Here is a 25934-nt window from a genome sequence, read left to right on the forward strand (position 1 = left end):
CATCCAAAAATGAAAATTCTAACATTAATTACTCATCTTCATGTCGTTCCAAACCCATAAGACCTATATTCATCTTCAATACACAAATTAAGATATTTTTCATGAAAGTTTTATGAAACTTTCTGACCCTCCATAGCAATGTGACTGACACGTTCAAGCCCTAGAAAGGTAGTCAAGACATCATTAAAATAGTCCATGTGACATCAGTGGTTCAACTGTAATGTTATGAAGCTACAAAAATACTTTTTGTCCACAAAGAACATAACATGCTTCATAAAATTAAGGTTTTTATTTTAACGATGTCCTTACTCCCTTTTTGGGCCCCTAAAATGTTTCAGTTGCGTTGCTGTCTATGCAGGGTCAGAAAGCTCTCGGATTTCATCAAAGATATCTTAATTTGTGTTCTGAATATGAACGAAGGGCTTGCAGTTTTGGAATGACATGAGGGTGAGTAATTAATGACAGAACTTAAATTTTTGGGTGAACTATCCCTTTAAAGGCATGGTTCACATAATATTGTTTAGAACCACACGCAAAACGGTAATTGTATGGACTAAAACAGTTGAAAGATCCATCAAAATATATTTTGTGTTCCCTATTAGAAAGTTATTTAAAACATAGATGTCTACTGATTAAATTATTTATTAAAGGTGCATAACAAAAAATAAATGACTAACGTTTCGATGTGGTTACATCTTCATCAGAGTCCTTGGAGAGAATGAGCAATGAAGCCATTAATAAGGATCATCAACAGGTGTGATTAAGGGGGCGTTGGCCACCCAAAACAAATACATCCCTCTGAACCAAGGTGTCACACTCATAAAACAATCATTAAAGGGCAAATGCCCACATTATTACAAAGATCACAATACAATGGGAGCAAAAATATATTAATCTTAAACACTGTATTTTAATATGCTTAGGTGTTTAAAGGAAGCATGTTAAACTCAATTCATCATTTAGACCTAGAGGTTCTCGAGTGTTAAGTGTATGTATCCAAAACGCTTCCCTGCATAGAAGTTTATTAATAATGTCACCACCTCTGGGTGAAGGTAAGATTTTCTCAATTCCCCAAAACTTCAAAGAAGCAGGGGAACCATGATTGGCCTGCTTATAGTGCCTCGCCATGGCATATGTTAAGTTCTGAGTACGAATTGCTGTTTTGTGTTCAGCTATCCTCAGTTTAAGTTGACGTTTTGTTTGACCTATGTACACCAGTCCACAGGGACACTTCAGAAGATATACTACATGAGTACTGTTACAGTTAATAAATGAAGAAATAGAATATTTCTTACCAGTACGGGGATGTGAAAAATCTTTCGCATTGGTCGAGTTGGAGCATTGCGCACAATTGCCACATTTATCTTCACCCAGAGGTGGTGACATTATTAATAAACTTCTATGCAGGGAAGCGTTTTGGATACATACACTTAACACTCGAGAACCTCTAGGTCTAAATGATGAATTGAGTTTAACATGCTTCCTTTAAACACCTAAGCATATTAAAATACAGTGTTTAAGATTAATATATTTTTGCTCCCATTGTATTGTGATCTTTGTAATAATGTGGGCATTTGCCCTTTAATGATTGTTTTATGAGTGTGACACCTTGGTTCAGAGGGATGTATTTGTTTTGGGTGGCCAACGCCCCCTTAATCACACCTGTTGATGATCCTTATTAATGGCTTCATTGCTCATTCTCTCCAAGGACTCTGATGAAGATGTAACCACATCGAAACGTTAGTCATTTATTTTTTGTTATGCACCTTTAATAAATAATTTAATCAGTAGACATCTGTGCTGCACCGGCGATTCCTTTTGTTTGAATTGTTTTGTCCTGCCCTGGTTGCACCAGTTTGTCTGTGGATTACAGAAGCGCAGAGAACTCTCTTTTCTATCTTATTTAAAACATAATCAGGGTGAGTAAATGATGACAGAATTTTATTTTCAAGTGTATTACACCTTACTTTGGAATTATATCACATTGCCAATCTGAGCTCATGCCCTTATAAACTGTAATTGCGTAATTTATTTGTGCAACTCTGCCCTGTTTTTAAGGTGCAGTAATCACTGTCACTTCTGCAAAGTTTTGCCAGTTGACAGAGTGGCAAAACAAATATTGTTTGTGTTAAAAACCAGACTCACCTCCATCCCTTGGCCCTGTGCTCATGGTTAGGTGTTGACTAGTGGGTGTATTGGGCGTCAGTAAACACTAAAGCTAATTTTATAGCAAGTTAGGCCGGTGCTTGTGTTATTCCCCACTGTCCCTTTTCCAGAAAATAATACTGAGATCGGTTTAATGAAATTAGCAAGCAGCAGAAAGGCAATTAAATAGGCAGGGGGTTAAAGAGCTCGTCCAGGGCTCTGTGACAGATTTTTAAATTGGTTCAACCATGGGTCAGACCTGAATTCGGGACAGGATGGATTGGATTAGAGCCAAGGCTCCTGGAAGGGCACTCTTGAGGGCGTTCCACCAGCAGGTGGGTTGAATTGATAGTAAAAACCAGAGTGATGTCTGATGGCACAGCGCTTGGTATCTTTGTTCCCCCTCTGTTTTGGAGTTAGAAGGTGTCCTGAAAATACATGAAGCTGTCCTCGATTAACTTTTATTCTGACATTATCTACCCCTAAATCTGTTATCGTGAAATCTAAATGATGAAGTCACCCTTGTTATGTTCTTCTGAAAATGACAAATGTTTTTGTATGAGATTAGTTGTGTTTGATAAGCATGTCAAAGAGCTGGTTTTAGATGAAGTAGCATGTGTCTGACTAATTGCAGACTTGTCAGACTTGAGAAATAGGATGTGTGAGGGGGATTTGATAAGACGGGAATGGAAACAACAGAGGAGACTCTGTGGTGCCGGTGCCATTGAGTTGTGGGTACCAACGGGTCACATCATCCCCTTAGACCACCATCTTCATCCCACAGTCTTTCAGGGGCTTCATAAAGTGGGATCTGGCAGCTCTTTGCCTCATCCCTCTGACGCCAGACCCATTAGATTAGAGCTTTATGGGGAAGAGCGTATGGTAGACTCTTCTCTATTCATGAAAACATCCCTCTCTCAGTAGGGAACCTAAAACCTCGGCTTTTTGCTAAAGAAACTATTACTGTTAACACTGTGGGATATGGTTGTTAAACTTCTACTTGTATTTGAGCGGGCGATCTCTTGGTGAAAAATGTGATCCTTCAAGCAGTCTTTAGAGGTCTGAAAATAGTTTAGTATATAATCATTTTGTAGCGTAGTATATAATCATTGTATAGTGTATAATCAGTTCTATCTTTATTGATTCTGCAAGTCACTGTAAAAAAGTAGAGCAATTTAAGGTATGTACACTACCATTAAAAAGTTTGGGGGCAGAACATTGTTTTAAAAGAAGGTATAATTTTATTAAACAGGAAGTGCATTAGATTTATCAAAAGTGACAGTAAAGTCTTTGTTACAAAATATTTCTATTTAAATGAAATGCTGCTCTTTTGAATTTTCTCCTCATCAAAGAATCCTAAAAACATTATAATAATAAACACGGTTCCACAAAAATATTAAGCAGCAAATGGTTGCTGAACATTCTGCTTTGCCGTAACAGGAATAAATTACATTTTAAAAAGCAATAAAATAGAAATATATATAAAAATAATTTCTAATTATATTTCATAGTATTTTATAGACTGAGATTTTAGACGTCTGCTTTGAAACTCTTCAGGAAGCTGATGGATGTGCAGTTTCTTCATGATTAGTAAATGAAGAATTTGTAAACAATGTAAAGTGTCTGATTTGTTTTTCCAATTTCTTTGCCAGATAATCTCATAAAATCTGGACTTTTTAAAGTTGGACGATAATGATAATTCAAGTGTAATTTTGTGTTATTTGCTTGTAAATGACATGAATTTGCTCTGAAGCTTTCAGACAGAACTTGCCATCCTCTCTGCAAACATATCGCTTGGATATGATCAAGCTTTCCATCTAATTCAGTGCAGCCGAATATAACTGTTTCAATGTATACGAGGATGCAGGCTTGTTCGTTAGTCTTTTGGATTATTTAAACTTGAGGGGGTCATTGGAAAATACTTCTTAGGCCAAATATGGTGCACAGGCCTGATGTTTAAGACCCCCTGCCTCAGAGATAATGTTCATCTCGGGTGGAGTATATTAGATCCATGTGTTCTTTTAACTTGTGGATCGTCAACAGAGTGAGTATGAGATTCTTGAGTGTATGGGTTCATTTGAGCCATTCTCCACCACTCATTGAAAAGGTTACACACATGCCCTTTTCAGGGTCATAGAGGTGTTGAGTCAGGGTTCATCTATGGTTCACATTAGCATGTACATGATGTGGTAACAGCAACATGGTCATGCTGGCCGTGTGTTTGACATGCTTTTTGTACTTTCTTGGCCAGCAGGCCTCAAACTGTCTCTTGGGATCTCTAGATTGCTCTGGCAGCCGGCTCATTTTGTGTGTATAATCACTTTCTGAGTGCCCATGACTAGCAGGGTCATTTAACTTCCCCCCCCCATGAGCTGACCCTAGGGTCAAGGGTTGCACCAGTCAACAATGGGAAGCCGTGCTTCCTCTTTTGTAAGCACCGTTGGGGTGACAGTTCTGACAGACCATTGGCACAAAAGTTTCTGGTCTTTGAACGTCAATCAAATGTGTTGAGGACTTCTATAACTGATGAACGAACAAACAAAAAGCTACTAGCGATGCAGCAACAACGAAAATGCTAGATATTGATTGATAAGCTCATGTTATGGTCAAAGATAAAATTCAGTACTATTTTGTCTTTTAAAAAGAAAACACTTAAATCTACATGAAAGTGCATTTAGGCATCACAACAACATTATAATGCACAGTATGGACATTGAAAATATTTTTTAATCGGCTAAAAATGACCTCAGAAAATTATTTAGATGATAACAAACAAACAAAAAAATGACTAGAGATGCAACAACATTAAAATGCTATTGATAGGCTCATGTTGTGACCAAAGTCAAAATTCACTGCTATTTTGTATCAAATTCACATCAATATATTTTTTTGTTGTTGTTGTTGTTGTTGTTGTTGTTGTTGCTAAAAATGACATGTAACAGTATCAGTCATTTGTTGTTTTTTTTAAGATTCATGTTAGTTTAAATGTAAAAATACAGAAAAAGGAAGACAACAACCTCCTGTGATCTGTAATCGATTTGGTACAAATATGTCATGCATCATTAAAAAAAATATAAACAAACACCTCTGCCATTCTGAGTGTAGTACGTACAGTATATTTTAGCTTAATTTTGGTAAAGTATAAAATTTTTCTTTTAAGTAATATTTTTTTCCACTTAAGAAAGCGTTGCACTTTTGTGCCCAATTGTTCGTGATATCATAAAACACACACATTGAAAGAACTTTACAGCGTATCTGTAACAAATTTTTGCTGCTGAGACTCGAGAGTGGGGTTTCTGTCATCGGCAAGTGAGGAGCAGGAAATGGAAAACCCGGAGCGGAGTGATTATAGAACGTTTGAGCATGGAGGGGAAATTGCTGTCACTCGACAAGCTTATTCATTATATTGCTTTGATTTGTCTAATCAGCTCCATTCCGACAGTGTGGGATACAGTTTTGATCTTGTGAGCTGACGCATTACCATTTTCAGTGTTTTTAAATGTTTTTCTCCTCTTTGTTCTTCAGACAAAGAGTCTCTGATCACAGACAGTGGGAAGCTTCACACTCTCGACCTGCTGCTGACTCGACTGAAGTCTCAGGGCCACCGAGTTCTCATCTACTCTCAGATGACCCGCATGATAGACCTTTTAGAGGTGAGTGCTTCCAGCAACTTCTCACAGTCGGTGATTGACAGCTCTGTGGCCTGTGAACATTGCGTAACTACATCATGTCATTGTGATGTGTTTTCTCCTTTAACCTTCAAACTTTCCTTCATGTATACAGAAATGGTTCTGTACTGAAGCAATTGTAGATATCTGAGGTCGTGCTGTATGTGTTTTGTTTACATGCTCCTTGTACTTTGAGTGTTAATCCCACAAAAGGAGAGATGGCTAAATTTGATCAAGCATTGTGAAGGGAATGTTTGCTATAAAATAGTTTCATATTGTTAAAGCTGGACAAAAGCTGAGAGAAGAGAACTGGAGGAAACAATCACTTTTTCCAGAGGCCCACAGTTGTTTGCCACATGTTCAGCAGCAAGCCAAACGTGGAGCTAAAAGTAGAAGCCTCCAATAACATTGTCAACACAGGCGGCTTATAGTCCTACACAACAGCACTCGTTGTCTAGAAACACCTCCTTAGAGTCAATAGGAATTCCTTCCGATTCTTTTTGGCTTAAGCCTTTTCCATGGCAGTCTCTCTAAAGTCTGATTACATAGATTTGACATCATTTATTTGTGAAGAAGTTGGTCTAAAGAAAAAGTTAAACATGGAAAAACATGGCATCAACCTTTGATTGGCCATTAGTTTTGGCATATCTCTACACCATATATTTTTGCTTTGTCAACATGAAAATCTAGATTGATCCTATTTTCTTTTTGGATACACATTCCTGGTCTTATTGTGAACGATTCATCAATGCATGCAATTCTAAAGAAAAAAAAGTTTGGCTTTACATTCTTTCATCAAAATGTAATAACTTACCCCGCTTCTGAAATGTATTTATTTTTTTTCAACCCCTGGAGTTTTATGATATTATCAATATACACTATCCAATATTATCCGTTACCCTTTTTGTTTTTCATGTTTTTATTTTAATATCACATTTAATTGCTTGTATTTTTGTTGACATTTTCATTTTTAATAATGAACCAACAGGACAAGCATATAGACTTATGCATGTATTTATTTATGAAGAGAACACTTGTTCAACACCACACTCCGCAGTGACAGCAGAGCCCACTAAAAACTAAATATGCTAGAGCTGGGTAAAATGTTTTTTTATTTCTGTCTTTTAATAGATTCAGCTTTTTATGAACCAATATCGCTTCTTAAATCCCAAGTGTTTCTGTTTTCAGTTAATGAATGAACCTTACATATAGTACGCCTTCCAGCTGATGAATCACAATAGGCTAAGCTTTGTGTAGTTACTTCTGATATGAAACAAACTTTTAGATTTAAAATTCTGTCCATTTTATTAGGAAATTCATGCAATAAATATGGTTTTGGCGCTCTTTAATGTGGTGTGATAGATCACTGTAAACACCTCAGATCAAACGAAGTGGCAGCACTTGTATGTGAACCGATCATCTCTGGCCCTGTGCCAAATGGCACTTTAAACCCTCGTGGTCTTCCGCAACGTTGTGACGTAATACTGCTTTGACTGTCTGGTAGAAGCATACAGACTATGGGTAGAAGTCTGCAATGGCCACAAAGGGGGTGCTCGCGAGCACCCTTTCTGAATGCTAAAATGACAAATGGGACACCCTACGGTCTCTTGGATTTAACGTTAACGCACACGCGGCGGCCATTGTAAGTTCCTTAGACAGCAAGTGCACATGAAGTGTTCCATTTGGGACAGGGCCTCTTTTGCTTTATTACTCGATACTGACTTGTGAGTTTGATTTTTTGTTCTGGAGCTGATGATCCCGCACTCTACTGCCACACTGGAGTGCACTCGCCACCGACTTGACAGGGGTGGGAATTACAGTTCTACATCACAATAGATCACCTTCAGTGTAATCTGTCAAAGTGAAGGACAGCCTTCTACAAAGCCCCGCACATTACATGCAAGACAAAATTAATAAATCGTCCACATGATTTACTTATTTGTTCCCTCGATGTACTAAAACCTACAGTCTATGACTAACACATGCACAGGATTACTATTTTGTTCCCTCGATTTGCTAAATCGTGCGCACACAGTTTACTAATCCGTTCCCTCGATTTATAAATTGTGTGCACGATTTAGCAAATTGAGGAAACAAATTAATAAATCGTGCACACAATTTATAAATCGAGGGAACGAAATAGTAAATCATGCACATGATTTAGGCTACAATTTTTTTTCTTGCATGCCATGTACAAGGCTCCGTAGACTTCAGATTTTCTGGTCGCTGGAGTCCAGTTTGAAAAACCCTGTATCGATGCATTCTCTGTGCAGAAGCTGAAGACTGTCATGTCCTGTCTCCTTTGATATTGTGTCTCTCCAAAGCAGATCCCTTGAGTGTTTTGGTCAAGTTTTTATTTTATATATTTTTTTAATTATGTGTTCAATAGCTCAACTCCCACTTGAGATCTGTTCAAGCATATTCTGGGCTTTGTTCCTAAGTCTCAGGCTAAATCATGTTATGTTCGACATTCTGCTAACCTGGATTTATATTCTCAGTGGTTGTAATGCCATTTAAGATGGTATCATTTGTTACTTACAGCTGCAGAGAAGCTTGGGATTTGTGATCTAATGTTACTTCAGACTGGAACAAAGTCCTAATCAAAGACATTTAATGTCAAAGAGAGTGCTAATGCTTGCTTCATACGGTCCAGATGTGCTTTTGGGAGGCCGTCCAGTGGAGTGGTAGGCTCGATGGAGTTGAGACTTCACTCTGGGTGGTGTAGGAGAGTGGGAGGTCATCTGAGAAAAGTCTCTGAGCAGAGTCTGCAAGGCTAATGAGGATCTGTGGCGGTGTGTTAAAAGGGACATTATTGAAAACTGGCCCTGCAGATTTTTTAAGTGAAATAAACATACCAGTTTCATATGGTTGACTGCTTTGCCTGCATGATTTTCCACTTTCTTTCTTGAAATGTTTCTCAACTGACCTGCAGGAGTACATGGTGTACCGCAAACATACTTACATGAGACTGGATGGTTCATCCAAGATTTCGGAGCGGCGGGACATGGTGGCTGACTTCCAGAGCCGGTGAGTTTCAGCTAGTTTTCAGCAGCCCAACAGCAAAGTTTGAAAAGGAGACGAACATGTCTGTAAGCGCCTGTCTCTTCTTAAACCTAATTGGGGCTTGTTTTTCCAAAATGTCACCAAGCGTAAATTTGTCTTCCCTGGCGGTGCTGTCAGGGTTTTGGGCTCTCTTCTCTTTCCCTACCCTTCCACACGGGGTCTGGTTTGCATTAGCTCAGCTCTCTGTGGGTGCAGTGGGCTCTGGTTTTTATTTTCTAGAGGAGTGTGCTGTATATTGAAACGTCTCTGTGTAAATCCTGGGCGGTTGGGCAGGCCCCTTAAAGAGCACGATCTGCCTCCACTTTATTTGCTTTCCCTCACTGTTCTGGTCTCCCCTCCCTTTGCAGGACAGATATTTTTGTCTTCCTCCTCAGTACCAGAGCCGGAGGCCTGGGGATCAACCTGACAGCTGCAGACACGGTGAGGCCACAGACCATCAGCACATCATGATTACCAGATCGCCTTCCCCCCACCGTATGCCCTGAGAACAGTCTCTAGTATTTTAAGAACTCAAAGACATTTAGCACTCGTGTAATAATAGCTGCTGAACTCGTTGACTTTAACACGGACACTTGTAACGCGACCTACCACAGTTTGTTTTGTTTGGGGGTGGGTTTATCAGAAATGATGAATATCGCAATAATAGAAAGATATTAAATAAACAAATAGCGGTGCAGCAGTCTCTGGAAGTGGTTACAAGAGGTGTGCGCTTTGAGCCTTAAACAGTCTTTTAAACCAGGGTGGATAATATGTGCAAGAATTAAAAATGGCATCTGTGGAATAGCCATGAATAGGAATTAGTTCATAAGAGGAGATCATTTTATTCGACCAATTTAGCCATTTCCTCTCTTTCCAGGTGATCTTCTATGACAGTGACTGGAACCCCACAGTTGACCAGCAGGCCATGGATCGAGCCCACAGACTTGGTCAGACCAAGCAGGTCACAGTCTATCGGCTTATATGCAAAGGGACAATTGAGGAACGCATCCTCCAGAGAGCCAAAGAAAAGAGTGAGGTTAGTACACAGTATCAAGTGCCTTCCTTGGGCCAGGTTACAAAAAATATAATGTAACATGTTTTCCCTTTAATTCAGCTAATTCTGTAATGGATGGACAAATTACCCCCTTTTCTCCTGATAGCTTACATCCGTCAGTTTAAGTTACAAAGCTATATTTATCTAAATGTCAAACCTCAGAAGAGTCTTTGCAGTGACAAGGGGGTTAAAGGACTATTTAGCCTATGGTTTCAACTCTAATTACAACTAATTATACTGTAATTGCATACGTGCTTTAAACATGTATTCCAGGATGTCTGTATCAACACATCATTATAGTCAATGTATGTTTCCAAGAGTCAAATTTTGTCTTCTTTTTGCTCTTACTGATTTTATTTATTTGATTTCAATAATCACTTTCGGCTGTGGGATCTGCACTTCAGATTCAGAGGATGGTAATATCAGGAGAAAATTTTAAACCTGACACCCTGAAGCCCAAAGAGGTGGTCAGCCTACTGCTGGATGATGAGGAGCTGGAGAAAAAATGTGAGTTACCACTCTGTTTATGATGATACATGCATATGTGTAATCTATAAGAGTTAATTAATGAATTAATTGCTCAGCTCTGATTGGATGGTTTGGTTGTGTTTCCGGGCAGTGCGTTTACGGCAGGAAGAGAAACGGCAGCTGGAGGAGAGCAGTAAGGTGAAAGAGCGGAAGAGGAAGAGGGAGAAGTATGCAGAAAGGGTAAGTGCTTCCTCTGCAGTGGTCAACAATAATAATAATTATATATATATATGTGTGTGTGTGTGTGTGTGTGTGTGTGTGTGTGTGTTTGTGTGTAGGTGTATGTAGATACCATACAAGGACATGTGGTAAATAAAAACAATTAAACTATTTAAACTAATTCAAATAAAATATAAGATGAAAAACTTAGCAACCAACTAAATTGAAATAGTTGAAATTAAGACCAAATAATGATAAATCTACCAAAATGGCAGAAGCACAAATCAAAATGACCAAAACCTAGACTAAACACTTGACAAAGAGTAAAACCTTATCCAAAATGTAAATATTATAATAGTATATAAATCATACTAAATAGCACTGCTTTATATTCACTATCAAATTTTTTTTACTATCAAGGTTTTCAAGGATAATGATGTAGAAATCCGTATACTGTAGATCAGGGGTGCCCAACCCTGCTCCTGGCGATCGACTGTCCTGCAAAGTTTGGCTCCAACCCTAATCAAACACACCTGCCTTTAAGTTTTAAGTGAGCCTGAAGACCTTAATTAAGGCGGGCATACACTGTGCAATTTCTGTGCGATTTCGGCAAGGTACCAACTTACACTGTACGAGTATATCGCATGCGATGTAAAGCCAAAGCTCACGGTACGGTCCGATCGTCGAGTTGCGATTTGACTGCTCACACTATACGTGGGGAATCAACCGAATCAACACGTAGGATCCCTCAGAACCCAGATGTTTGTGGCTGCTTCAGAATAAACATGCTTTCCCGGGATAAACGCACTGCTTTGGTGATATGCGCATTTCCGTGTGCTGAAACATCAAAAAAAAAAAAAAAGACGTCGGCATATCTAGACACGCAGGTGGCTCGGTGTCCTTGGCCAATATGGTTTATCCATTTTGCAATGCAAACTGGAGGTAAGCAGGCGTTTTCTTCCCTTTTATTTTTCTTTTTCTTTGCCATAACTCCACAATTCCCTCCATCACTTCAGTCCACACTACACGCCGTGTCACCATGGTTACGTTTATGGTTTCGCGCATGCGCAGTGAGGGAAACGCGGAAAATCGGTTCGTTGCCCTGGTTCAATAGTGCGATACCTCACGAGAGGCGAACAAAATTTCTGACATGTCAGGAATCCATCTGACCAACCAATTGCCGGTCGGGAGAGGTTAATCGCCTCTCGTTTCCCCACGAACACTGCACGACAAACGACGCACGAAAATGCTAAAAATCGTCCCAACCCAAAAAAGAGTCGCACGAGTCAGAATTCGGCTCAAAATCGGATGAAAATCGCACAGTGTATGCCCCGTCTTAGTTGCTTCAGGTGTGTTTGATTAGGATTGGAGCTAAACTTTGCAGGACAGTCGATCGCCAGGAGCAGGGTTGGGCACCCCTGCTGTAGATATTAAAACAAATTATTTTGTATGTGAACATCAAGAAACCACCCTAAACACCCTTGTCCAACTGTCCTGTTTCCATGCATCTTTCTCATTTCGAAGAAGAAAAAGGAAGATGACCCAGACACTAAGAGGAAGAAGGAAGGTGTGAATGTGGTCATCCCTTTTGTTCCGTCTGCAGACAACTCCAATCTGTCTGCAGATGGAGAAGACTCCTTCATCAGTGTGGACATGGACTCTGCCATGCCCAGCCCCTTCAGTGAGGTAAGAATGTACGAGACTCTACTTGTTATGCACTTCCTGGACTGGGTTGAACTTTGTGATCCTGATGTTTATTGAATTGCAGAGGTCACAATGTAAGGAAGAATTATTGTACAGTGCTGGTCCTGTAATGACATTTCTTTAGCTGATGAGTCCACAGAACAATCATGTGAGAACTTTCCCAAAGAATGGATGATTTCTATAGAGCTATTATGCCATTGTCAACACACATCCTCTCATTCACTTGCTACATTGATCTCATGCCGTCTTCCTCCTCGTCATCCATCTTCTGGTCCTGCTGTCTTTCCTTCGTGGTGCTATCCCTCTGTTCCTGTCTCACCCCCAGAACTATGTGTCCCTGCAGATCTCGTTGAGCAGTGAGCTCCAGCCCAGCTCCATTCCTGCAGACGAAAGCAGCAGCGACATGCTGGTAATTGTGGACGAACCTGTGTCTTCTGCTCCACAGTCCCGTGCCACCAACTCTCCCGCTTCCATCGCCGGCTCGGTGTCTGACACGATGAATGGTGGGTGCCCTTGTTTGAATTTTTGTTAGTTTTGAATTACATTCAGACTTATTTAATTCACAGAAAGCTTTGTTGTATTACTCATATACATAAAATTTCAAACATTAAAGGAGACCTTTAATCTCCTTTTTACAATATGTAATATAAGTCTCAGGTGTCTTGGTGTCTCAGGGAAGTCATGGCCTAGTGGTTAGAGAGTATGACTCCTAACCCTAGGGTTGTGGGTTTGAGTCTCGGGCCAGCAATACCACGACTTGGGTGTCCTTGAGCAAGGCACCGAAACCCCAACTGCTCCCCCGGCGCCGCAGCATAAATGGCTGCCCACTGCTCCGGGTGTGTGTTCACAGTGTGTGTTTGTGTGTTCACTGCTGTGTGTGTGCACTTTGGATGGGTTAAATGCAGAGCACAAATCTGAGTATGGGTCACCATGGCTGTATGTCACTTCACTTCACTTAAGTTTCAGCTCAAAATACCCGACAGATCATTTGTTATATCATTTTGAAAAAGCCTATTTTGAGTAGAGGCAGAAACACTGTTTAGTGCCTGTCTCTTTAAATGCAAATGAGCTGCTGCTCCCCACCTCCTCTTCCAGAATAGGGCTGTGCCTTTACAGCTTGTTCCTCGGATACTCTGCTAGAAAACATCTGTTTGGTTTTGACTATCATGTCTGTTTGCGCTGAAATCATGCATCCTTTTTTTATTAATTTTTTATTTTATTTTGTACTTTTTTTAAATTAAACAAGTAGCGTAGATCAATGAGTTCCCAAATATTTTTATACAGTCGATCTAGAATTTAGTAAACAAACATTTCAGAATGTGAGTCAAAGGCTATATATATATATATATATATATATATATATATATATATATATATAATGATTTAGAAAATCTTTAGTCGGGGGCATAACTACTTGGCACAAGGAACCAATACATTTTTCAAAATAAAATGCTATGACATTACGAAAAGTGTGACACAAATCATGTTATGCATTGCATGAGTTATGCATGCGTAATGAGTCAAATGTTTGTTTGTTTGTTTTTTGTGGGGGTGCTGTGAAGGTGCTTTGGTTTTTCTTGAGGGTGCTAAAGCACCTTCTTGCCCTTCCCTAGCTCCGCTCATGCCTGTAAGACTTTTTTTTTTGTCTAAACACCTACATTTACTACAACTTGCTGCTTCTCTGGGCTTATGTTTGTTTTTTGGGGCTTATTGCTTTACTGTTCGAATCCCTGAATATAGTTTAACAGGGTCATATTTAGCACAGATCTGGCTGCCTTCCTGTCGAGTGATGAGCAGTGCTAATAAGCAGTGTTGCAGTCTAGGCCATAAAGCTGAGAGTGCAGAGGTTTGTGGGACTGAGTCTGCCTGTGAAACGCGAGCAGAACTGTGGCAGTGAAGGAGACATGGTGTGCGTGAGTCTGGGCCGCAGTGGCTCAGGCAGCCTTGGCATGCAACCTCATAATAAAATGAGGCTTAGAGAAAAATGGCACACTCTGACAATTTAGTATAAACATATTGACGTGTTTGGCTGGCACATAATCTGCTAAATAGTTGTAGATCTGTGAAATCATAGTTTGAGGATACACTACCAAGTTTGGGGTTGGTAATTCTATTAAGGTCAAAAATACAGTAAAAACAGCATTATTGTAACTTTTTTTTTTTTTTTTACAACTTTTTAACTATTTTTTCATTTTAATATATTAAAATGTAAGTTATTCCTGTGATGGAAAAGCTGCATTTTCAGAAGCTCTTAAAGGATTAGTTCACTTCCAGAACGAAACATTTCCTGATCATTTCTGATAAGATGTCCATGTCTTTCTCTCACTCCACAATTTTTTGTTCTGCATAGTGAACTTAAATGGGAGCCAACAGGTTAAAGTTCCAAATTCAGTTTCTTTGGAGATGAAGGGATTCTATGAAATGATTCCAGCCGAGAAATAAGGATTAGCGAAAGGATAGCGAAATGATCGGTCATTTTCTAAAGTATAAATAAATAAATTGTGGTTAAAGTATATACTTTTTTTTTTACCCTTATGCGTTGTTGGGGACGTTTTCCTCCACTAGGGGGTAAAGTTGAGTCTTATTTTGGCCACAACTTTCTCTGTGTTTGAGCTAATGGAATGATTTTTGGTGACAAATTCTATTTTGACCCATATTTTGGGAAAATGCTTTGAAATATTTCAAAAACTCAACGGTACACTGTGGGCAAATTCACTACCCTTTCAGTATGTTCGTAGATGAAAACATCCACTAAATTAAACTGCTGTAAAAATTTATCAGATAAATATTTTTTTCAATTTTTTTGCATAAATCTATTAATCAACCTCAGTCCTGATCAAAACTACCAAATGTTTAAAAAAATTCATAAATTAATTTCATAACTTAGTTCATAAATGATGTCACTGATTTGGGAAAAAAACACACACAAAATGACATATTTTCAATATAAAAAGTGATTGCGGACTGGATATTTTTTTTACCTTTTATCACAGTCTTGGGCATGTCAAAGATTAGTAACAAGATTGGCTTTGATGCATTGTTAGTTTTTGTGCAGCATTAGATTTAAATCTTTTACATTTGTTGTTGGTGGCTGTTTTTGCCCCATTGACCTCCATTATAACGACATTTTTTGATTGCAAAGCCATGATACCACATAATCATGCATTCTTGATTGTTTGTGTTTTTCCCTTTTGGAAGAGGTAAAAAATCTTTTTACAGTTGATCACTAGGTGGGACCATTAACCCTTTAGATAGGCCTGTGCAAAAAAAGGCTTAGTTTCTGGCTTGTATATGGAATTATATGGAGTATAACAGCAAATTATAGTGTTTGTGTGTGTGTGAGATTCTTGATTGTTGGTGGTTTTCCCTGTTGGGAAGAGGTTAAATTTGTTATTTTTTACAGTTGATCACTAGATGGGACCATTAACCCTTTAGATAGGCCTGTGCAAAAAAAGGCATAGTTTCTGACTTGTATATGGAGTTATATGGAGTATAATAGCAAATTATAGTGTGTGTGGTGTGTGTGTGTGTGTGTGTGTGTGTGTGAGAGAGAGAGAGACAGAGAGAGAGAGAGAGAGAGAGAGAGAGAGAAAGAGAGGGTGTGAGAGAGAGCTTTGTGCACTTACCTTGATGTACAGTATCTGAAAAAATCCAAATATGCACCTCATGCTCTCAGAACTACATGGAGTAAACAATAAAAAAAGAAGTGTGTTTATGCACCTGCTGCCTTTTGATGGTGAAAAGTACAGAAGTACAGATGCTCGTCTTTTCTTGATGGTAAAGCCAGTTTAAAACCTTAAAATCCTGTAAAAAAATCTACGTTGCATCAAATTTATGAACATAATGTATTATGAACCAAAATGCAATACCAACTTCAAATAAGCTGCAGCTCGCTGGAGGGGTCAAGCTACATAATCATTTCTAAAACTTTGGTACAAGCCAAGCCCTTTCTCGTGTTGCTTGCTGCTCTTCTCACCATTAAATGACCAGCATGATGGCATGCAAGTGTTTAAATCCAAGTACTTTGCTTTTGTTTAGTCTATTCGCTTGTTAAGTCTGACGTCACGTAGCAGCGCTTCCGTGTCCAAATGCTCTATCAGTTACCACGAGAAAACAACAAAAGGTGCTAATATAAACTCACAATGTGATAGAATACTAGCGAAAATGTTATAATATTAACCTTTAACTCCATACCGAAGTCCCAGATAGCCAGATAATGAAAATATAAATATAAAAAATATATATAAAAATTATTTTTTTTTGCGACGCTGTGAGCACGGGACTGTAGTGTATATCGTAAGTTTGAAAGTGTTTAACTTAAATTATCAATATGAATAAACAGTGCTCATAAATGGCTGCTGAGGTCATATTCTCAAGTGAAGCGAGTGCTAAAAGTGCAGGTGCATAAATACACTTTTGTTTACTCCATGTAGTTCCAAGAGCTGAGGTGTACATTGTGATTTTCTGAAATACATCAAGGTAAGTGCGCAAAGGTCTCTCTCACACACTCTCTCTCTCTCTTTCTCACACACACACACAATATAATATGACAGTAGGGCTTGTGGTGTGATAATGGCTCAACATCTTAAGCATGAGAATTGCCAACCTGGGACTGATAATGCACTGGCCATGCTACAACAAATAAAGGGTTAATGGTCCCACCTAGTGATCAACTGTAAAAATAACAAATTTTTCCTCTTCCCAAAAGGGAAAACCACAAACAATCAAGAATGCGTGATTATAGTGTGTCATGGCTTTGCAATCAAAAAATGTCGTTATAATGGAAGTCAATGGGGCAAAAACCGCCACCAACAACAAATTAGCACAAAAACTAAAAATGCTTCAAAGCCAATGTTGCTACTAATCTTTGACATGCCCAAGACTGTTATAAAAAGAAAAAAAAAAATCCAGCCACAATTACTTTTATATTGAAAATAAGTCATTTTGTGTGCCAAATCAGTGACATTATTTATGAACTTGGCAATTAAAGAGTTATAACCTTTTTTTTTTTTTTTTAAAACATTTGGTTGTTTTGATCAGGACTGAAGTTGATTAACAGATTTATGCAAAAAAATTGAAAAAAATATGAATCTGATACATTTTTACAGCAGTTTAATTGAGTGGATGTTTTCATCCCGAACATACCGAAAGGCAGTGTTGGGGAGTAACTAGTTACATGTAACGGCGTTACGTAATTTAATTACAAAATAAATGTAACAGTAATCCGTTACAGTTACTAAGAAAAAATGAGTAATTAAATTACAGTTACTTATGAAATTTGTAACGATTACAAAGAGGATTACATTTGAATATTTACACACATCCACATACAGCTTTTTTCTTTCCCAAATTGCACTAAGACATATTGCCCATAATCTCCGCGACGCGGAGAACACATTCGTAGAATCCAGTCATAAAAATGGAATTCAGCCTATAACGCGGACGAAATATGCCACATTTTGGATGAATAGATCAAAAGTAAGTCAGTACACTTGAATAAAAATGCAATATGGACTGGGGTCTGTGAATATTAAGCCGCAAAAAGACTGAATATGAATCCTGCAAGTTCTGTGGAAATCATGCGCTGACTTGACATCGGGAGAACCGGGACTATTCCCGGAGGCCTGGCAGACGATTTGGCCCTCTATTTTAATATTGTTATTGTATAATTGCAGGCCGAATATACTAAAGCGATTATTTCCGAATCCGCCATTCGATAATTAAATCTCTAATAAATCATGAATCGGTTAGTCGTGACTGGCAATGGTTGGGCTCGCGCGCTCTCTGTGCCTCCGCCGAGCGGTTTTGAGTAATCAACGCGAGAGATAGAGACCGGAGTGAACTGTGTAAGCGCACAGCTGGAGCAGAGAAGCGACACTTCTGTTCAGGGTTTCAGGTGCAGGTCAGTTTCATCTGTAAATATGCTAATGTAGTTTTGTCTTTGTTTAGCCTACTTAGTCAAGCAGCAGCAGCAGCACATTGCTCGCAATCACTCAAAATACTGTATAAACGACGTCATTATTATCTATTGTAATGTTACAGTAGTAATTTAGCAGACAAATTATCATATTTTATCATAGGTTTAGGGGGAGCTAGTGCAGACAAAAACACAACCCTGAGGAAAATTAATATAGCATATGGTATGGCACTAACAGTGGTTTAACCATGGAATTTGTAGTAAAAATAAATACAAGTGGTAATTAATTTGCCAAAAAAAAATTGCACTTACAAAACATGGTAAAAGTCAAATAAAAATCTTCAGTATTAAAGTCATGAGAGAGATGGATGGATAATGGAAGTGAAGGTGCAGTTCAAGGGAGAACCTCTTAATTACCCAAGTCCCCAACCTAAGGATTCAAATCTTTTTCATGTCAGGTCCATAAAAAAAATAGGGTTGTCCATGTTTCAGAATGTGTTGTGGGTGTATGAGTGTGAGATTTCCCAGCCTATTTTTTTCCAGTCCATCCCTCATGGAAATTAATCTCTAGAACTGCTCTGAGTCACTTCATGAGCATTTTTTACTTATTTTGAGAAACTATCATATCATATACAAAGAGACAGCATTGTTTCAAAAAGACACCAATGTTTCAGGAGTTTAGTACACAAAATAGGAAACATGCATATTAGATAACCATATTTGAGTTGATGTAGCTATATGCTTTTATTTTTTTATTAACTATTTTTCCCCAAACCATTGTTAGATGCAGTTAGATGCCTGTAGTTATGCAAAGATTTGGTTTCAAAAACAGTATCTATAAACTATTTCTTTTGATTTTAAATCTGCATTGAACTTCAGATCAATCTCAAAGTAAAAGGCAGTACTAAAGTCTGATTGTGTGGTGGATGTGTTCAAATGTGATCATCTTAATTCAGGTGATGAAGGATGGTGAAAGTCTGACAGTATTGAGCACTACTTTAAGGTTAAACCTGCATGGTGTAAATGGTTGAAGATGATTAACAGTTGCAAATAAATATTCATTAGAAATTTATAAAAGTAATCAAAATGTACTCAAAAGTAATTAGTTACATTACTTTATTAGAGTAATTAAAAAAGTTACACTACTATTACATTTTAAATAAGGTAACTTGTAATCTGTAACCTATTACATTTCCAAAGTAACCTTCCCAACACTGCCGAAAGGGTAGTGAATTTGAACAATCCACAAGGGTTAAGAAAGTGTCCGACCTAGATAAGACCCTTATTCCTTGACCAGGATCATGTAGAGCCCTTTGATGCTGCATGAAACTCCAATTAGGTCCTTTCAAACTGAAGTCCACAAAATGGAGAAAAATCCTGGAATATTTTCCTCAAAAACCTTAATTTCTTTTCGACTGAAGAAAGACAGGAGCATCTTGGATGACATGGGGGTATGTAAATTATTCTGGAAGCGAACTAATCCTTTAATCCTAACCCATTTCATCACATGACTCTCTCCCAGGGGTTTCCTCTCAAGATATATCCAGTCCAGGCAGGGGTAGGTCCGGTCGGAGTCGAGGACGACCCAAAGTCTCTGGAGGAGCCGGGAAGTCTTCTTCTGTGAGGAAAGGAAGAGGACGGAAGTCCACCGCGGGCAGTGCCGCAGCAATGGCGGGGGCGATGGCAGGGGCGGCAGCGGCGTCTGCAGCTGCATATGCCGCATACGGCTACAGTGTGTCCAAAGGTAACAGATTCAACATTGACTGGCAGAACTCCTGGTGAAAAGGTTCATAATCGTTCATCCATTGTTAATTAACCCTCTTCCAGGTATACCAGCAACTGGCTCCTTACAACCAGCTCTCATTCGTTCTTCAACCACACCTGCCTTTGTTCCAGCTGGCACCTCCTCCCCCCAGGCTAAAGGAAGCGCTGTGGCCACCAACTCACAGACTTTAGCCCACGGCAGTTCACAAAGCCAACACAACCCCACTAAGAGAAGCAAAGGACCCAGCAATCACAGTGGGCGGTAGCAGCTTGTGAACATTCGCTTTTCGATTGTAGCATGGCCAGTGCATTATCAGTCCCAGGTTGGCAATTCTCATGCTTAAGATGTTGAGCCATTATCACACCACAAGCCCTACTGTCACTGTGAAGCCCGACCTGATGCCAAACCCCAATTTAGCATCCATTTGGGGGCTGGTGAAGAGGAACAGGAGGTTGCGCACTTTCCTAAAAGCAAAAACAAGTCTCTTTACCATTGAGAATTTGATCTTCTGAATATGAAATGTAACTAATTGTTCCTTTGTACAGAAAATAGCCATTGTAAAGGCTGACAATAGAGATTATTCCAGGGAGATCTCATTTTTGTTTTCTGATAACCAAGTAAGCAAAGGGCAACAAAGCCAAATGAAAGATCAAAGTTTTCTTTATCTTCTGGCACTGATCATGAGATGTTCAGCGTCGTTGTGAGCAGAGATGAGTTGAAATGCAAACGGGGGAGGAATGTTTATGGAACATCCTCTCGAACAACGTCTTTACCTTGAACACATAGGAACAGAAAAGACTGCTTTTGTAAAATCGCTCTTATTTTTCTAGGACAGACTTGTTGACATTTGTTCAATTAAAATACCGAATGGCTTTCTTTCTGTTTATTTGCTTCAAATTCAAAGATTTTGGCTTAAATACTAATATATATTTTCTCTTGGGAAAAATACAAGAAATCAATGTTTTTTTGTAGTAAATGTGATGGAAAAAATGTCTGAAATGAGTGCTGCTTGAAAAACGTGTCACTGCTTAGATTGTGACTTAAAATACTTGGATGTGAAATGTATCATAGTTTAAGTTAAAACTTGGTCATTTATGTGTGCTAGTTGTAAATTGTATAAAAGCCATTTTATTTTTAAATAACAATGAAAAGTCCATAATTTTGTTGCATCTGTGAAATATGGCTATGGTTTTGACGAAGGCCATTTCTAGGTTTATTTTGTCTTTAAATGTGATGATAATTGTTCTACGTGTGTAAATACTTCAAGGGTATCGTCCCTTTCAGAGTTCGCCATTTTCCCACAATTGCTTGTCTATTTTTATAGGTCAGTGTAAATACCTGAAGAAAAACCCAAACGGTTCTTTTACTAACTTGGAGGGAAAAAAACCTTAATAAACTTTGATTCAGTGATTTGAAATTTTCACATATAATGTGATTTTTGCATATGCATTCTGTTACCAACTTTCTGCTTGTTTTAAAAATGCAAGTCTATCGGAGTAAAAATCGTCTACTTCACCATTTTTTTCTCTCAAGTTTAATCATCTTTCTTGCATGCATTCAACACAGACAGCCACTTCATTACACACCAAACACACTTGACAATCAGGTTACAGGTTCTCTCAAGGTTTTAATTTGCAAAAGGAAAACCATTTTAATGGTTTAACAGTATTCTGCTTTAGTGCAAATTAAAGTGTATTGAGGTTTCATCCCCACATATTCAAAACAAAAATGCAAACAGCTTTAGAACTGGACAAACTTTGGCAATACATTATTTACATTATTACAAAAGCATGCATTTGTACTACAGCACCATATATTTGGGTCAAGAGCACAAAATGAGAACTCACAGTATGCATGATGTCACACTATAGAATAACAACAGACAGCCTAAAATACCATTTTACCTTAATACAGTATCTTTACTGTATGTAGTACAGTAAGTTTTAATAGCTTGGTATATGGAGAATTAAATATTTGAATAGCCACTAAATCACAATCACACCTCAAGGACGGCAACATTAACTTAATGCTAGGACCTTAATAGTGTTTGGACTAAATGTTGACCTATTTAATGTTTTATAGAAGATACAGGTGTCTAGCCTGCAAACAATATGGGTCTCATGGTGGCGAGAACAGCTGCCTCAATGGAGAACAGGTGAGGGTCGTCCACATCAGGGCAGCTGACTCTCATGAACTCCGCCAGGCGAAGCAGGTACTCAATGTTGGGGCCCGACTTCCCTTTGCACACAGCGATCTGAGCGGCAATTTTCTCTGTACTGGCAGGCCCCAGGTAGATAGGGTTGTCAGGTGTAGCAATGTAAACCAGAGCCTGGACAGGTGACTGGTTCGTGCCCTGCGGGAAGCACTCTACGAGCCGGGTCAGGTAGCCGCCTCTTACAGCCTCTCTTACATTTAGATATCTGAGAGACTCCTCGACCTGAGAGCCAGTCACTTCGAAGGCAACACCCCAGGTGCACGCCTGTGAATGAAAGCACAAGGTTAGCCACATATAAAGCAGGAATGAGTATTTAAAAGAGACTTTTTATTATTATTATTAATTTATTTTTTAATTTGTTGACTCATGTTGTTCCAAACCTGAATGACTTTATCCAGCAGAATTTTTATTTTTAAGAATGACGGCCTCAGTCACAATTAGCTTAAATAGCATCTATTTGTTTTTATACAATTAAAAGTAAAATGAGACTGGCTGTCATTCAACTTGACATCTTTAGTGTTAAGCAGAAAACAGTCAATACAGGTTTGAAACCACGCAAGAAAGAAAAAAAAGGTAACAACTTATGCCCACAGAATTGGGTATTTCTCGGCTGTCTATTCATAGCGTTGTTCCTCTAAAAGGATAAGTTCCACTTACGTTATCCTTCTCGATGAGCGTCACCACTCTTCCGGGCTGTCATGGAAATACGCAAGGGTCAATGAGTTTCAACAGAGGAGCACTTCGGGTATTTAGTTAAACCGTTTTAAGAAAACTAAACATCTGCATAAATGGAGGAACTCACCATCTCATCATCTCCACGATGAAAATTGTCCCCGTGCCAGAAGCGTCTCTTGTACCCCTTAATATATCCGATCTTGCTCCTCTTGTACTTGAAGTCTGGTTTCCAAACCAACGAGCCGTAACCGAAGATCCACAGGCTGGATTTTACAGCGATGATGTCTTGAGGTTTCATCTTTACAGGATGGTATGAGACAGAAAGGGTAGTAGTTTAAGCTTTGATGTAAGAGCTACTTTGCACTAAATGATTGGGCCCACAGGCTAACTGGCTAGCGTTAGCTTCCTCCTGTCTAGCAGCAGAGGTAGCGGTTGGCTCACGGCTATACCGCGGACGGTATCAGAGCCCAACTGCTTGGCAGTTGTGATGGTAAAGTCCCGCAAATCGCTTTTCTTTGCCTGGTGCATGCCGATGCCGTGTAGTTACCGCATCATTGCCTTAAAACGCCATCTTGGCCTCTCGGGCTCTATCAACTAGAATAAAACACAGAAGCTGTGACTAGCTCACCGGCCAGCCTGCTGTTTACTAACAACCCTACACCTAGCCAATCACACGACACTTTAAAGTCAAATTAAATAAGCTTTAAACTGTTGCTTTTGGAGCTGCCTAGACTGCCGTGCTGCTTTTCCTTCTTTGCGGATGATGAAATGTAGGCTGCTTTAAGGCAGACTATATGTGACGGTGTCTATGGGCGTATCTGACCTTGCTCAAAATCCTGGCCAATCACGGCTTTGATAGGGCGGGGCGTTATATCTTCTATCCAATCAAGTCATCTCGTCGTGAATCTATAAGCGCATACTTGTCTGATTGGCTCACGAACCAGGAAAAAACGTGAGAAGTTGTTTCATTTCATAGGCGAGCCAGACGTCAGTCACAGAAAACTCACACTCATTCGTCAGAAAATCTGTCGCTTAAATTCTGTTCGACTGATGCAACTTTAAACTAGTGATGGGAAGTCTGTTCTTTCGGACAGCTCGTTTCAATGAACCGGTTCATCGGTTCTTTTACACCCTAACGTAATGACGTCATTCGCGATGACATAATGATATCAAATCTATCGTCCCGGGTAATTTGTAATCCTAAAGAGCAAGGGGGACTGGAGGTCTTAGATTATTATACTCTCAATGACACTTTTAAAATTAAATGGTTGATAGAGTTTATGAAGGAATGTATTCCCTAATTATATATTAAATACTCTTTTTCACACCACAACTATTAAAAAAACTGTATCTCAGAAGTCTTTGTTCTGTGTCCTTACCTGCAGCAATATTTTTTTGGTCTTCTTTATTTGGTAATAGGCTATCTCTTGGGTTAAAGAGTGGAAACTGCCAAATAAGTGTTGTATCAATAACAAAATTCAGGAAGTGTTTTACAAAATACTTCATAAAATTTATCCTGCTAAGCATGTTTTGTAAAGATTTAAGCTTTATATTTCATATAAATGTGAATTTTGTGGTCATTTGTGTGTAAATTTGAGTGTTTACTCAAGATTATTTTGGAAGGACTGGAATTCTATATTAACAGAAAAATGGAGTGTATGATAGAAATTTGTATAGCCTATTTGATGTACTTTTTATACAGAAAACGAATCGAACTGAAAGTATCGAAATTTATGGTATTTAGTTTTCTCTCGTTTTTATTTATTTTATTTTTCTTCTCTCTGGCAGCTATTGTTAATTTGATTATGCGAATATGTAATACCTCATTTTCTTGTGGCAGTGAATTAATAAAGCATAAAAAAAGAACTTAAAAAAAGTCTATCTGAAAATACACATTCAAATATATAAAGTCAGTAATCATAACTTCGGTCAGTTAAAACATCATAATCATGATCTGAAAAGTGTAAAATTAAGTTTTGCAACCAAGCACCCAAATAAAGTAACAGGCTGTGCTTACGGATTTAAATCGTGAAGATATAAAATAAATAGGCTAAATTAGTTAATCCACCTACTATACATAATGCATTGCGATTTATTTGTCATTAAATAAATTTAGCCTACCTTTTGCCAGATTGCCCTCATACAAGTCCTTGGTTTCCCCGCTCTCAATTAGCACAGATTTCAAAAGAACCAATTCGGTTCAGACATGCTGTGTCAGTAATAGTGGTAGCGTCACGATGAATCATGCATGCGCAGTATCATCAATTTATCGGTTCTCAAATCGGACGTGTCCGAAAGAAACGGTTCTCGGTTCAGTGTTAGCCTACTGGTGATCCAAAAACCGATGAAACCGGTTATTGACTCGAGAACGAAAACCGCTCTAACCGGCATGCTGCACTCGTGTTCATCTTCAGTTCTCTCTTCACGGCAGTTCAGTCAGTGTAGCTACTGTTTGAGTAAATGAATTACTCCGGGATATTGATTTATTTCGACTCAGAGGGAGTGTCAGCCCTGTTAAAAAAGTGAATAAGTATTTTGTGGATTAATCGGAGACGCGAACCGTTTCAAACGATTCAGTCCGATTTGGTGAACTGGTTCAACCGGTTCACTAAGAAGAACCGGTTAAATCGAACAATTGTTTTACGAACCGGACATCAATACTTAAAACAAGTGTTTCCAGCAGCGGTACTGCACAGTAGGCCCATTGCATCAGGCCTTTTAAGAATGTTATTTGACACCGAAAACACTGCTGAATGCACACACCAGGTAGCCGATTTGACCTCGTATGAAGTCTTCACAGGAAGATATAATAGGCTAATTCATTTATTAATATAGCATAATATATGAGAAAATAATATAACATTAATCTATCCATCGCAGGGATGCGGGAGTGTAACTCAGCATATCGAATATAATATGATATAATATCAAGATGCTGTTACAAAGCATGTCCACAAATTCAATTTTTATTTCAAATGCAGTAATCTAGTCAAATATTAAATGCATTTTGCATTGCCACCAGAAATTGTAACATCCTTCAGAAATCTCCATTCAGTTTTATC

The 25934-nt window shown here is 38.7% G+C and overlaps 2 protein-coding genes across 4 annotated transcripts in view; one reads left to right on the forward strand and one right to left on the reverse strand.

Annotated features, from left to right (window-relative positions):
* Window positions 1-21412, forward strand: part of LOC132106769 (chromatin-remodeling ATPase INO80-like) — a 42474-nt gene extending 21062 nt beyond the window's left edge. For 2 of the 3 annotated variants that reach the window (XM_059512752.1, XM_059512755.1), the window contains exons 28-37: window positions 5671-5798; window positions 8746-8840; window positions 9224-9296; window positions 9733-9891; window positions 10314-10416; window positions 10529-10617; window positions 12121-12282; window positions 12644-12803; window positions 19740-19961; window positions 20045-21412. In XM_059512752.1, the coding sequence (XP_059368735.1) occupies window positions 5671-5798; window positions 8746-8840; window positions 9224-9296; window positions 9733-9891; window positions 10314-10416; window positions 10529-10617; window positions 12121-12282; window positions 12644-12803; window positions 19740-19961; window positions 20045-20247 (1394 nt within the window). In that variant the 3' untranslated portion in view covers window positions 20248-21412. The remainder of the gene's footprint in view (window positions 1-5670; window positions 5799-8745; window positions 8841-9223; window positions 9297-9732; window positions 9892-10313; window positions 10417-10528; window positions 10618-12120; window positions 12283-12643; window positions 12804-19739; window positions 19962-20044) is intronic. The other variant, XM_059512754.1, reaches the window with a different exon arrangement.
* A 177-nt stretch (window positions 21413-21589) lies between these two features.
* LOC132106770 (glutathione-specific gamma-glutamylcyclotransferase 1-like) lies at window positions 21590-25092 on the reverse strand. The gene is made up of 4 exons (XM_059512756.1): window positions 24994-25092; window positions 23000-23170; window positions 22855-22890; window positions 21590-22461 (listed from the first exon to the last, which is right to left on the reverse strand). The coding sequence occupies exons 1-4, from the start codon at window positions 25012-25014 to the stop codon at window positions 22078-22080; spliced, it is 612 nt and encodes a 203-aa protein (XP_059368739.1). The 5' UTR covers window positions 25015-25092; the 3' UTR covers window positions 21590-22077.
* Between the last annotated feature and the right edge of the window lie 842 nt (window positions 25093-25934).

The sequence above is a fragment of the Carassius carassius genome, chromosome 27 (genome assembly GCF_963082965.1).
Source record: "Carassius carassius chromosome 27, fCarCar2.1, whole genome shotgun sequence".
Classification (NCBI taxonomy): Eukaryota; Metazoa; Chordata; class Actinopteri; order Cypriniformes; family Cyprinidae; genus Carassius; species Carassius carassius.